General features: G+C 38.5%; 2 protein-coding genes across 2 annotated transcripts; one reads left to right on the top strand and one right to left on the bottom strand.

The window, feature by feature from the left end:
* Positions 1-1,162: 1,162 nt before the first annotated feature.
* LOC135677561 (scarecrow-like transcription factor PAT1) lies at positions 1,163-5,164 on the top strand. The gene is made up of 2 exons (XM_065189927.1): positions 1,163-1,292; positions 3,172-5,164. The coding sequence occupies exon 2, from the start codon at positions 3,318-3,320 to the stop codon at positions 4,926-4,928; it is 1,611 nt and encodes a 536-aa protein (XP_065045999.1). The 5' UTR covers positions 1,163-1,292; positions 3,172-3,317; the 3' UTR covers positions 4,929-5,164.
* Positions 5,165-5,676: 512 nt separating this feature from the next.
* Positions 5,677-6,440, bottom strand: LOC135677570 (uncharacterized). Its single transcript, XM_065189937.1, has one exon. It carries the CDS (start codon positions 6,334-6,336, stop codon positions 5,905-5,907), a length of 432 nt encoding a protein of 143 aa, XP_065046009.1. The 5' UTR covers positions 6,337-6,440; the 3' UTR covers positions 5,677-5,904.
* Between the last annotated feature and the right edge of the window lie 7,013 nt (positions 6,441-13,453).

Here is a 13,453-nt window from a genome sequence, read left to right as displayed (position 1 = left end):
TGTCTCCGTTTGGCTTTCGTGGGAGGATGTAATTTCAGTAAATGATCCAACAATTTTAATTATGTTAAAAATTTATTAAAAATGAATGAATAAGTCTAATTAAAGTTAATATATACTGAGTTAAAAACCAATTCTATGTTAACAAGAATTTGACTCACTCATTGTTAATAGATTTTTAAAGTCAAGTTTCATAAAAAAAAAGATTAAACTATAGTTTAATCGAATGAAGATGAGTCAGCACCGCTATGGATAGATATGAATGAGTAAACTGTCCCGATAGAAATTTAAAATTTGAACCCTTAAGAGTAAGAAAAAGATCCTAAACCCATACAAGAACAGGAAAAGATATTAAAAATATTCATGTATATGAGATAAAGTGAGATATCCTAAAAGATATATGTTTATCTTGATCAGAATGACTTGGATTAGTTATTACAAGATTTCTAACGTACTATTAGAGCCAAGGTTCTCTTTAAAAAGAGTCAGTCAAAAAAATAAAAAAAGATGATTGAAAAAGAAAAAAAATGTCAAACTTGAATGATAAAAAATAAAAAGAATCCTTAAAGGAAAAAGAGAAAGATAGATGAGGATGAAAAAAATATATATATTTGAGCTAAGATGAGCTTAATAAAAAAAGTCAAACTTAAGGTGTAGACAAAATTAGCCACGTCAAATAATTAAGCTTACGGTGATTACGAATAAAATTGATCGCACCACCTATCCTGACAAATAATTGAGTCACATGTGAATAGTGAAAGAATACTAAAAAATATTCATGTATGAGGTTATATTGATAAATATTAGCATATATTTGAGTACAATCTATAATCTAACGATCTAAATTTTTAGAATATGAACTAGATTTAAATATGTATCATTTCACTCTCTTGATATTTATTAATATATCTCACACATAAATATTTTATCACAAATCAAAATGACCTATCAGTGTGGTCATAATTTTCTTTTCTGAATTTGAATTATCCTGATTATAATACAATATAGAAGTTTGATTCTCAGTTAAGCTGATGATCCGCGCCCCTGGGTTTGGGAGATGCTTTTGTTGGATTCTGTGCGTATGTACCAACAGTTTCATTCCACGTTGGGAAAAAAGAATTTACAGGCACAGGAAGTGGCAAAACAGTGGTTTCTAAGAAGTATAGGGACACTCTATGGAGGGGCTGTTCCTACTTTGTCTTTAATGCTCCTTTGTTGAGGATGTGTTGGGTCAGATAGCTGTCTCCTTTCTATGTGCGGGGAGTTAAAAACTGGAATCTGAGATCCATGCAGTGGTCAGTCAACCTTCATCTTAGTTCTTTCATGTGTTGTGTTAGGGGTTGTGGATCTTGGAATTCAAAGATTTGTTCATTCAATCCTTTCTTGTGGTGGATGTCCCTGCTCAGTTCTTGGGTCATCAAGTGTTCTCTGTCATCTTTGAACTTTAATTCCTCACATCTGTGCTTGATGACTTGTGTAAGATTGGGGTTTGGCTTCATTAGTTATTTCTAATCTTTGTAATACTTCATGGTGTTTGGGAGGCCTTTCTTTGTGCTGTGGAAACCCCATCAGAAAAATTGACCCTTTTTGTTGAGACGCTTGAATTTTAACCTATAGTTGGGATTTAGTATCTCTATTTTTTTTGTAGATTTTGATAGTCTCCCTTTTTTCATTTAGTTATAGGCTTAGGAGAGAAACATTGCTGTCCTGGATCTAAGTTAACCGAGCTAGGGATTGTCCTGGGACTTGGGAGTAAGATCTTTCAATTGTCATTTACTTCTGCATTTAGTTTTAGTTTCCATTACCTTATTTTTTCCTTTCCTTTCTTTCCTTGTTGATGTATTTTATCCCTTTATATCGTGATATTTTTTTATGTGGATATATGTGTTGTGGAATATTGTAGAAGGTTGTAAGACAATGCTCATCTCTTAGATACCTTTTTTTTCCTCTTTTTTCCGATTAAGAAGATAAATAGTGTACCTACAGACTGATTATCTGCTCGCAGATATCCTTGTCAACTATCTGAATTTGGAGTTTGGTGCTTTAAGTTAGTTTAATCTAGGATCAAATTAAAACTCAGGTTGCGTAAACTACACTGGAATGATTCTATTATTGTGTTATTGAATTTATTAATATCTGTTCAGAATTGGTTGTTGTAAAAATTTGTTCCTTTTCCTTATGGCATGTGAATACTCTGAACAAAAATATGCAAACTGTTGTTCTTGTTCTTTTTTTGGAACAAAAGATGTTTGTAATGTGCTGAGGATCCCGTCATGAGGCTCCCATCAATGTAGAGTCTATATTGAGGGTCAATATATATAACCCTACCGTTACACCAAGGTCCGCTCTCTAGATGGACGCTTTAGAGGCATAAGAAATCCTAGAAGAAAACAACCTCTCCTTACCTCTAAATAAGGAGAGCTTGTTTCCACAATCCCAATTCAGGTCTCACAACTTCTCCTTACCTCTAAAGAAGTAATCTTACTATTATTGCCAAAGTTCATCCTCTGGATGGATGCTTTGGAACCATAAGAAAGTCCAGAACAAAAAAAAAACACTCAAGTACAATTTTTGTTCTAAAGAAATCTAATTCTTATTTTGCAAGCTAATAGCCATTTCTGGTTTTTGGTATTCCGGTCTAATTTTTGTTCAAACTGAAAATGTAAGACATGCTAGACTTTTTTTTTTACCCAAAGTTTATTAGTTCACAAAATGAAAAATAATATTTGAGAAAAAAGGGCAACATAGTTGATGAGATCTATTATATGATGTCTATCTGAATTATTATACACTCAGTGGTAGCTCTTCTTTTTTATTTAATGCCGCAAATATGCTTTTTTAGAACTGTTCACAAATTATTGGTAGATCCTAATCCATTCTAGTTTCCATTAAGATGGTTCATGGAAGTGATATTGTTGTTTCCCTCTTTGAATAGATCATTTAGTGGTCAGCATGATAGAGAACCTTTTTTGCCCTTATGCCAATACATTTTTATACATTCTAGCTGCTTTTTGGTGTTTCTGCTGTATGATGTCCAATTTACTCTTCTTTTTGAACTTAATGTCCATGGATATGCTCCTTTAAGCCTGTCTTTTTATTTTGTTGGGAGATCCTGATCTACTTTCAATCCAAGATATTCCATGAAAGTGATAGCAGTGTTGTTTCTTGGAACAGATCATTCAGTGGTTGGCATGGTAGAGAACCTTTTCGGGTGCTTATGCCCATAAATGTTTCTACATGACCTTGTTATGTGAGGCCTCAGATACTGTTAGAAGTGGAAATTAACAGATTCTCCATAAGCGGCACTGCAATATATATCAATGCAAGCTTCAACAAACTACAAAGTATTAAGTAAACTGCATCAGTCATACAATCAAAACCTTGGGAGAGATCCGGAATCCCGTTTTATGCCTCAAAATTACCTAACTTCACATTGTGACTCCTCTGCTGATGGATTCCAACAAGGGAACTCCTATCATCAGACAATTCATGACCAATTCTACACTCTGGAGTCCTCCTCGGAAGCTGCGAATTTTACCACTCATAACTCTCCATCTTCTCCTAGTTACTCCCCGATCAGCGGGAGCCCCGCATCTCATCAAGATTCTCAGTCAGATAACAACTATGACTCTCCCATAAGCTATTCATGTATTACCGAAGACTCAAATGATCTTAAGCATAAGTTACGGGAGATAGAGGCTGCAATGCTTGGGCCTGATTCAGATAGCATTGACAGCTTTGAGAATGCTTACTCCAGCTGTATCTCCTTGGAGCAAGAGAAGTGGCAACAAGTGATGGGAACCCCTAGAGGAGACTTGAAACAGATCCTAATAGCCTGTGCTCGAGCTGTAGAAAACAATGATATTCTTGTGGTTGAGTGGCTAATTCGAAAGTTAAGGCAGATGGTATCAGTCTCTGGGGAACCAATTCAACGTCTGGGAGCATACTTGTTGGAAGGCCTCGTAGCTAAGCTGGCTTCCTCGGGAAGTTCCATATACAAGGCTTTGAAGTGTAAAGAACCCACTAGTTCCGACCTCCTCTCATACATGCACATTCTTTATGATGTATGCCCATACTTCAAGTTTGGGTATATGTCTGCAAATGGAGCAATAGCTGAGGCTCTTAAGGGTGAGAACATGGTTCATATTATCGATTTCCAGATTGCCCAGGGAAGTCAATGGGTAACTCTCATTCAAGCTCTTGCAGCACGACCTGGTGGGCCTCCACGTGTAAGAATAACTGGGATTGATGACTCTGTTTCTGCCTACGCCCGTGGTGGTGGGCTACATATTGTGGGGCAGAGGTTATCTCGGCTTGCCAAGTCATGCAATGTGCCCTTCGAATTCCATGGCGCAGCTCTCTCAGGGTGTGATTTAGAACTTGAGCATCTTGACATTCGACCTGGGGAGGCATTGGCTGTTAACTTTGCTTTCCAACTGCATCACATGCCAGATGAGAGTGTGAGCACAAGGAACTACCGAGATAGACTTCTACAGATGATTAAGAGCTTGTCTCCAACAGTTGTTACTCTTGTGGAGCAGGAATCGAATACAAACACTGCTCCATTCTTTCCAAGATTTTTAGAAACTGTAGACTACTATGCTGCCATCTTTGAGTCGATAGATGTGACTCTTCCAAGGGAGAACAAGGAAAGGATCAACGTGGAGCAGCATTGCCTAGCACGAGACATAGTTAACATTATTGCATGTGAGGGAGATGAAAGGGTGGAGCGCCATGAGCTTTTCGGGAAATGGAGGTCGAGGTTTATGATGGCTGGATTCAGGCCATATCCTCTGAGTCCTTTAGTGAATGCAACAATCAAGATGCTTTTAGAGAACTACTGTGAGAACTATCGTCTTGAAGAGAGAGACGGTGTGCTTTATCTTGGATGGAAGAATAGAGCTTTGGTTGTCTCTTGTGCATGGAAATAAAGTGACAAGCTGCTCTTACATCTTTGATTTTTCCTCAGCCCCATGTTACTCAAGAAACACCTGTAGGTTTTGCAGTATCGTGAATTAGGCCCTACCTTTTTGGGCATAATCGGATTGTAATTGACAACATCGATCAAGCTGTACAAGTCTTTAGAACTAATTGTGCTCTGCTTATAGGCACTTTTGCTGTGTTTACTTTCTGAGTGGCTGGAAATGAAACGTCATGCACTTCTACATATTGGTTGTTAGGCCTTTATCAGAAAGTTCATTTCATTGTTCTCAGCCTTTGCTAGGTAAAGTGACAACATAGCACATTCTTTTTATGGATCCACGTGGCTGTGGAAGACTACTGCATATGGTGATGAACTTCCTGTCTTAAGTGCTGATTTTTCATTGGTTTTATCCAAGTTTACTTTCTTTTAGTATCGATTTATGTTGCTTTGGTTTATCAATTGGCCTACAGAGGAATAAATCTTGAAGTTGATTTAGGAAGATACCAAGGAACACGGAAATCTCCACAACCTACTGGAACTTATCAGCTAATGTTCTCTGTTCTCTAGTCTCCACAGCCAACTGGATAAAGCCATTTTTGTTGGAAGTTACTTTCTCTACGCAGCATGTTCTTTGCGCTTTGTGAGTTTGATTTATCATGTTTTCGAAATGGAGATGCAATCTTAGTGGTCAACCACACTGTTTTGACCTCTTGAATCAACCAGAACCAGTTTAGACTTGCTTACTTCTTAGGAGAAACTGCAGAATTTAATAGTTCTTCTATCATCGCATCATCAATAGAGGGATACAGAACAACATTAACATTACGCATGTTCGCTAGAAATATCTAGACAGAAGTACAAACCTATATTTAGCACACATTGAGAAGTTTCCACCACCAAACCTTGACAAATCAAGTGACAGGACAGTTTCAAATACTAGATTTATACGAACATCCACATGTCTTATAGTTGCTCTTCCGCTTCTAGTCTTCTGCCTCAAATGCCGGCACCGGGAAGCTGTCGGAGAGTCCTGTGCCAGTCTTGAAGGTGATCTTCCCGGAGGAGGGATCGTCGATGAACACTTCGACGACAGAGAGCCAGAGAAGTAGCTCCTTGGTCTTGACACCTGTGATCTTCTTCAGCTTGCGTTGCTCCACGAAGGCGGTCACCTCGGTGGCATAGGAGACGTGCTGCTTGATCTTCTTGAACGTGTGCTCTATCTTCTTCTTCTGGACGAGCCACATGAATCCACTTGCGCGGTGGTAGCCGAACTCCTGGACGTCCTCCAGGGGTAGCAGTCCCTTGGGGAGGCCCAGCTCTTGGAGTAGTTGCATGGATTTCTTCTTACAGAGGGCAAGATCTCCATGGTAGACCTCGGCCTCAGCCTTGTAGTTCTCGATCATCTGCATCGCCATCCTCGCTAACTAGCTTGGACTATAAACACCGAGAAACGAATTAACGAAGAAAAAGAAAGCTTTAGGGGATGAGAAGGCTCAAGGCTGGTGGTGAAAGATGGAGGAGAGGTGGAAGAATTTATAGGACGGGACTGCTGATACAAACAACAGTCTTTGGACCAATGCATTGGCAAAGGAAGTCAACTTCGATGGGCTACTTCTCGCTGCATTCTTGACTTTGGATGATTTAGCTGTGACAGCTTGAAATCGTCTCCCGTGGATCTGACGTCCTAACGTAAATGCAACGTAGCATTTACGTTGCAGGCGCAGTTTGGTTGGAAGTTGGACGTCTACGCCAATCTCTGTGTTTATTTGAATGTCAATGGAAGTAGGAGCGGTGTAATAATAATACCTTAAACAAGACGCTAAAATGTTGTCGCGGTCAACTTGAGGTTGAATTGCTCTTTTCGATTAGTCAACGTTGGAGTTCGGCTTAGCTCAAACATTCTAATTATATATTTTATTATACAAATAATGTAGCTGGCTATAGTCTAGTCTTGGCACTCATGTTGCAAGCCTTGACCCAAATCCAACATCTCCATCAATCTCATATACTAATTTTATGTGGCAGGAGCAAGACTGGTTCAAGTGGCGACAATTGGCTCCTTCCAAATTGAGGCTGACTTCCCTAGTAAATGTCGAGTTGGAGGTTTGGCTTCATGCATTTTGCTTTGGATTGTTTTTCTTTTCTATATATTAAAGTCTTCTTTTTGATATGTTTGTATGCAATGATCTGAAATGAACATTTTACACAAATGAAAGTGAAGGAACAATCACAAGTAAGATCAAGCATAACCAAGTTTGATCACAATTTCGTATAAATAATATTTCACATTTTGTCGGAGCCTCAAATTTTAGAAGCAATTGGTTTTACCCATTCAAACGTGAAATAACATTTAACTATTAATTAAAAATATTTTAGTGTAAATTTATAATAATATACTTATCAGACTTTATAAGTTAGTCTAAAATTTTGTCAAACTTTCCATGTAAGTCTAGATCAGATATTACAATTGATGTGATTGACCTATAGTTATTAGAATTGAATAAAAAAATAATCCGATCAAAACGGTAGAAAGAAAAGATGAGATACTGAGTTGTTGAGGAGTCGAGGGATGGTGCAAGAGATATGCAAAACTTTATTTCTTGTCGACAAGTGTCTACGCTTTTTTTTCTCACGTTTTCTAAGACCTTTTACTGACAAGTCTCATCTATTTATATGGACATAGATGAGAGTTACAAGACTCAATTTATTAAAATTATATTTATATATTTTTATTATATGTAACATGTCTAATGTACTAATGATTTATTATTTTCATAACCTTCATCTTTGTAGTAATATTTGTCATAGTGTAACCTCTCTATTCTTACTAAATTCTAGATATTATAATTATTTTTGTGATCATGAAAGAGATTTTAATCCTTTTTTTAATTAAATTTAATTCTCTTAAAAGAAATCTTCATCGTAAAAGATGTATCTGAATCAAAGAGCTTGGTAAAAATATCTATAACTTAGATCACCAAATTTGATGTAGTCCAATGAAACTTCCTTGTCCATGGAGGTAAATATTGATATGCTTGTTTTGTTCATGGAAGACCAAGTTCTTGGCCAATGCAATTGCTAACTTATTATCAACATGTATCTTTGTAAATTGATGTTGTGAATAATTGACTCCATTTAAGTGCTTCTTTAGTCATATAGCATGACAAACACATGATGATACTACTATATATTTTGATGGGGATATAAGCAGGAATAACCTTTGTATAGGAACAAATACTAGAAGACCAAAATACGCAGCGGAATAAAATGGAAACACAATCAAACAGAACACCAAGATATACGTAGAAAACCCCTTCAATGTGAAGGGTAAAAACCACGGGGCAAACTAGAGATAATCCACTATGAGAATAATGAATATACAAATCTCAATCTCTTGCCCAAAACCCAAGCAACAACCACAAGAGAATAACTGGGATACAAGGGGGATATAAACAGGAATAACCTTTGTATAGGAACAAATACTAGAAGACCAAAATACGCAGCGGAATAAAATGGAAACACAATCAAACAGAACACCAAGATATACGTGGAAAACCCCTTTAATGTGAAGGGTAAAAACCACGGGGCAAACTAGAGATAATCCACTATGAGAATAATGAATATACAAATCTCAATCTCTTGCCCAAAACCCAAGCAACAACCACAAGAGATTGAGATTTGTATATTCATTATTCTCATAGTGGATTATCTCTAGTTTGCCCCGTGGTTTTTACCCTTCACATTGAAGGGGTTTTCCACGTATATCTTGGTGTTCTGTTTGATTGTGTTTCCATTTTATTCCGCTGCGTATTTTGGTCTTCTAGTATTTGTTCCTATACAAAAGTTATTCCTGTTTATATCCCCATCAACTGGTATCAGAGCGGGGTTTTGGTGATTTAATTTTTGTATTTGAACATGGATGCCAGTAATATTTCTCGCATGATTAGTTTGAATGGAAATAATTGGATGATATGGAAACCAAGAATGGAAGATCTCTTGTATTGCAAAGATTTGTATGGACCTTTGCAAGGGGATAGTGCAAAACCTACAACTATGATAGATGATGAGTGGAAGAGGTTAGATCGAAAAACAATTGGATTTATTAGACAGTGGCTTGATGATAGTGTATTTCACCATGTTTCTACTGAAATTTCTGCATATTCTCTTTGGAAAAAATTGGAAAGTCTCTATGAAAGAAAAACAGCTGGCAACAAAGCTTTTTTGATCAGAAAACTTGTGAACCTAAAATATAGAGAGGGTGCTTCTATTGCTGAGCATTTGAATGAAATGCAGAGTATTACTAACCAGTTATCCTCTATGAGAATGTCTCTTGATGATGAGTTGCAGGCTTTGTTACTTCTTAGTTCATTACTAGAAAGTTGGGAGACACTGGTGGTTTCCCTTAGTAATTCTGCGCCAGATGGTATTGTCACTATGAGTCAAGTAACAAGCAGTTTGTTGAATGAGGAGTTGAGAAGAAAGAGTTCGACAACATCTCAAAATGATTCACAGGCACTTATCTCAGAGAACAGAGGAAGGTCAAAGTCTAGAAGCAGTTCACGTATGGGTAGGAGCAAGTCAAGATCAAGAAAAGATATTGTTTGCTATAACTGTGGTGAGAAAGGACATTACAAGAACCAATGTAAGCAACCTAAGAAGAACAAGAAAAAGGGAAAAGAAGTGGAGTCTACAGAGTCAAAGGATAATACTACAGCTACAGTGCAGGGTGGTGATTATTTGATTTTGTCTCCTTCTGATGATATTTTTTCTTGTGTGTGTCAGGATCTCGAGTGGGTGATTGACACAGGTGCTTCTTATCATGCTACACCACGGAGGGAGTTTTTTGCTACATACAGGTCTGGAAACTTTGGTGTTGTCAAGATGGGCAACTATGGCACAGCAGACATCATTGGCATGGGTGATATCCATTTAAAGACCAACCTTGGCTGTAAGTTGGTACTTAAGGATGTGAGGCATGTGGTTGACTTGAGGCTAAATTTAATTTCAGTTGGAAGACTAGATGATGAAGAGTATGAAAGCAGATTTCACAGAGGGCAATGGAAGCTCAGTAAGGGTTCTCTTGTTATAGCTAATGGAAAGAAATGTCATACTTTGTACAGGTTGCAGGCTAAAGCTTATGGTGAGCAGTTAAATGCTACAGAGAAAGACTTCAGTATGGAGTTGTGGCATAGGCGATTGGGACACATGAGCGAGAAGGGGCTGCAAGCTCTTTCCAAGAGAGAGGTATTACCAGATCTCAGAGGTATACATCTGAACCCTTGTATTGATTGTTTGGCTGGTAAACAACATAGAGTTTCATTTGCTAGTGCTGCTTTGTCTAGAAAAATGCATGCCTTAGACCGTGTTTATACAGATGTATGTGGTCCTTTGAGGACAAAAACTCTTGGTGGATCTGTTGATGTTCTTGGTATAAGTGGTGCACTTTATTTTGTCACTTTTATAGATGATTTTTCCAGGAAAGTTTGGGCTTATGCTTTGAAGACCAAAGATCAGGTTATTAATGTCTTCAAAGAGTTTCATGCCAGGGTTGAAAGGGAGACAGAAAGGAAATTGAAATGCATAAGATCAGATAATGGTGGTGAGTATATAGGATTGTTTAATGACTATTGCAGGTCGCATGGGATCCAACATGAGATGACAGTTCCTGGTACACCTCAGCATAATGCAATTGCAGAGAGGATGAACCGCACCATCATGGAAAAGATCAGATGTATGCTTTCACAGGCCAAGCTACCCAAAAGGTTTTGGGATGAGGCTTTGAGGACTGCAGTTGATGTGATCAACTTATCACCATGTACAGCCCTAGATGGTGATGTTGCAGAGCATGTATGGTCAGGGAAAGATGTTTCCTACAGGCATTTGAGAGTGTTTGGTTGTCGTGCATTTGCACATGTTCCAGATAATGAGAGGTCCAAGCTAGATGGTAAGTCTAAAGAATGTATTTTTCTTGGTTACTCACATGATCAGTTTGGTTACAGGCTTTGGGATCTAGAAAAGCAGAAGGTGTTTAGGAGTAGAGATGTGGTCTTCTTTGAGGATCAAACCTTTGAGGATTTGAAGAAGAAGGCACCAGCCAAGACTTCTGTAGAAGGATTAGCAGATTGTGACCCAGTTATTCCTCCAGTATATCAGGGTGATGGGGGAGATGTGCAGGAAAATAGTGTAGAGCCTGATATTGATTTACCTGCAGGACATGTTGAGCAAGAAGAAGTAGGAGAGCAAGTTCCCGCAGAACCTCAATTGAGAAGATCTTCTAGACAACGTCAACCTTCCAGAAGATACTCTATAGATGAGTATGTGATGCTTACTGATGCAGGTGAACCAGAGAGTTACCAGGAAGCAGTTGAGAGTGAGCAGAAAGAGAAGTGGTTAGTTGCTATGCAGGAAGAGATGGATACTCTTCAGAAGAACCACACTTATGATTTGGTGCTGCTACCAAATGGAATGAAGGCCTTGAAGAACAAGTGGGTTTTTAGGTTGAAGACTCAAGAATATTGTTCTCAACCAAAGTACAAAGCTAGATTGGTTGTGAAAGGCTTTGGTCAAAAGAAAGGTATTGACTTTGAAGAGATATTTTCTCCTGTTGTTAAAATGTCTTCTATTCGTGTTGCTCTTGGTATTACTGCTAGCCAGGACTTGGAGGTTGAGCAGTTAGATGTGAAGACAGCTTTCCTTCATGGTGATTTGGAGGAGGAAATTTATATGGAGCAACCAGAAGGCTTCAAAGTCAAAGGTAAAGATAATTTTGTCTGCAAGTTGAAGAAGAGCTTGTATGGGCTAAAGCAAGCTCCAAGACAGTGGTACAGAAAGTTTGATTCATTTATGACAGAAAATGGATACAAAAGAACGGCTTCAGATCATTGTGTGTACATCAAATGGTTTGGTGAGAATTTTATTATTCTCTTACTTTATGTTGATGACATACTTATTCTTGGAAAAGATATGTCTAAAATTGACAGGTTGAAGAAGGAACTGAGTGAGTCTTTTGCAATGAAGGACATGGGGCCAACAAAGCAAATACTAGGCATGCAGATTTCTCGTGACAGGAAAAACAAGAAGATTTGGTTGTCACAGGAGAAATACATCGAGAAGGTATTGGAAAGATTTAGTATGAGCAATGCTAAGCCAGTTGGTTCTCCTCTTGCAGGTCACTTCAAGTTGTGCTCAGAACAGAGTCCGTCAAGTGATGAGGAGAAGGAGAAAATGCAAAAGGTTCCTTATGCTTCAGCAGTTGGAAGTTTAATGTATGCAATGGTATGTACGAGGCCGGACATCGCATATGCAGTGGGTGTTACTAGCAGATTTCTTGCAAATCCAGGCAAAGAGCACTGGGCAGCAGTGAAGTGGATTTTTAGATATCTCAGAGGGAGCTCTAAGGTTTGTTTAAGCTTTGGAGGTGGACCACCTGCGTTAACAGGTTACACAGATGCAGATATGGCAAGAGATATAGATACGAGGAAGTCTACTTCAGATTATGTACTTACTTTTGCAGGGGGAGCTGTGTCATGGCAATCCAGGTTACAAAGGTGTATTGCTCTCTCCACCACAGAAGCAAAATATATTGCTGCTACAGAGGTATGCAAAGAAATGTTATGGATGAAAGAATTCTTACAAGAATTGGGGCTGAAACAGGAAAATTATGTGATGCATTATGACAGCCAGAGTGCCATCCATTTGTGTAAGAACCCAATGTTTCATTCCAAGTCAAAGCATATAGATGTCAGATACCACTGGATTCGAAATGTATTTGAAGAGAAGCAGTTGCAGCTTCAGAAAATTCATACAGATGACAACGGAGCAGACATGTTGACGAAGACCTTAACAAAAGAAAGACAGGAGATATGCCGACAGTTGGTCGGTATGGCTTCACATTGAGGAGTCATGGGACAGCCTCCCTTATGGGCTGAAGGGGGAGGTTGTTGGGCTGATGGCCCATATTCAGCCCATGTGGGCTTTATCAGCCCACAGCTCACACCCCCTCTTAACCTAACCCTAATTAAGATTAGGGGGGTGTGGTGGCTGCGTTTTAGAGGCAGATTAAAGCTATAAAAAGGCAGCAACGAGGCAGATCTTTGTAGCGACGAGATTCCAAAGAGAAGAAGGAGAACAAGGCAGAAGAGGAAGAGAAAGAAAGGGAAGAAGACAAGGACAACGCAGAGAGACTGTTCACAATCATCTAGCAGTGTTCTCATCTCAGGTTAGATCAAATCTACAATAGGCTCTTGCTGTGATTACTTGAAAGGTTTTAGATATTGTGGGCAGTAACGTGATCCTTGTATCCCAGTTATTCTCTTGTGGTTGTTGCTTGGGTTTTGGGCAAGAGATTGAGATTTGTATATTCATTATTCTCATAGTGGATTATCTCTAGTTTGCCCCGTGGTTTTTACCCTTCACATTGAAGGGGTTTTCCACGTATATCTTGGTGTTCTGTTTGATTGTGTTTCCATTTTATTCCGCTGCGTATTTTGGTCTTCTAGTATTTGTTCCTATACAAAGGTTATTCCTGTTTAT

Source organism: Musa acuminata, chromosome BXJ1-1 (genome assembly GCF_036884655.1).
Source record: "Musa acuminata AAA Group cultivar baxijiao chromosome BXJ1-1, Cavendish_Baxijiao_AAA, whole genome shotgun sequence".
NCBI lineage: Eukaryota > Viridiplantae > Streptophyta > Magnoliopsida > Zingiberales > Musaceae > Musa > Musa acuminata.
The sequence above is the reverse complement of the archived record's forward strand: the minus strand, read 5'-3'. Positions and strand labels throughout refer to the sequence as shown.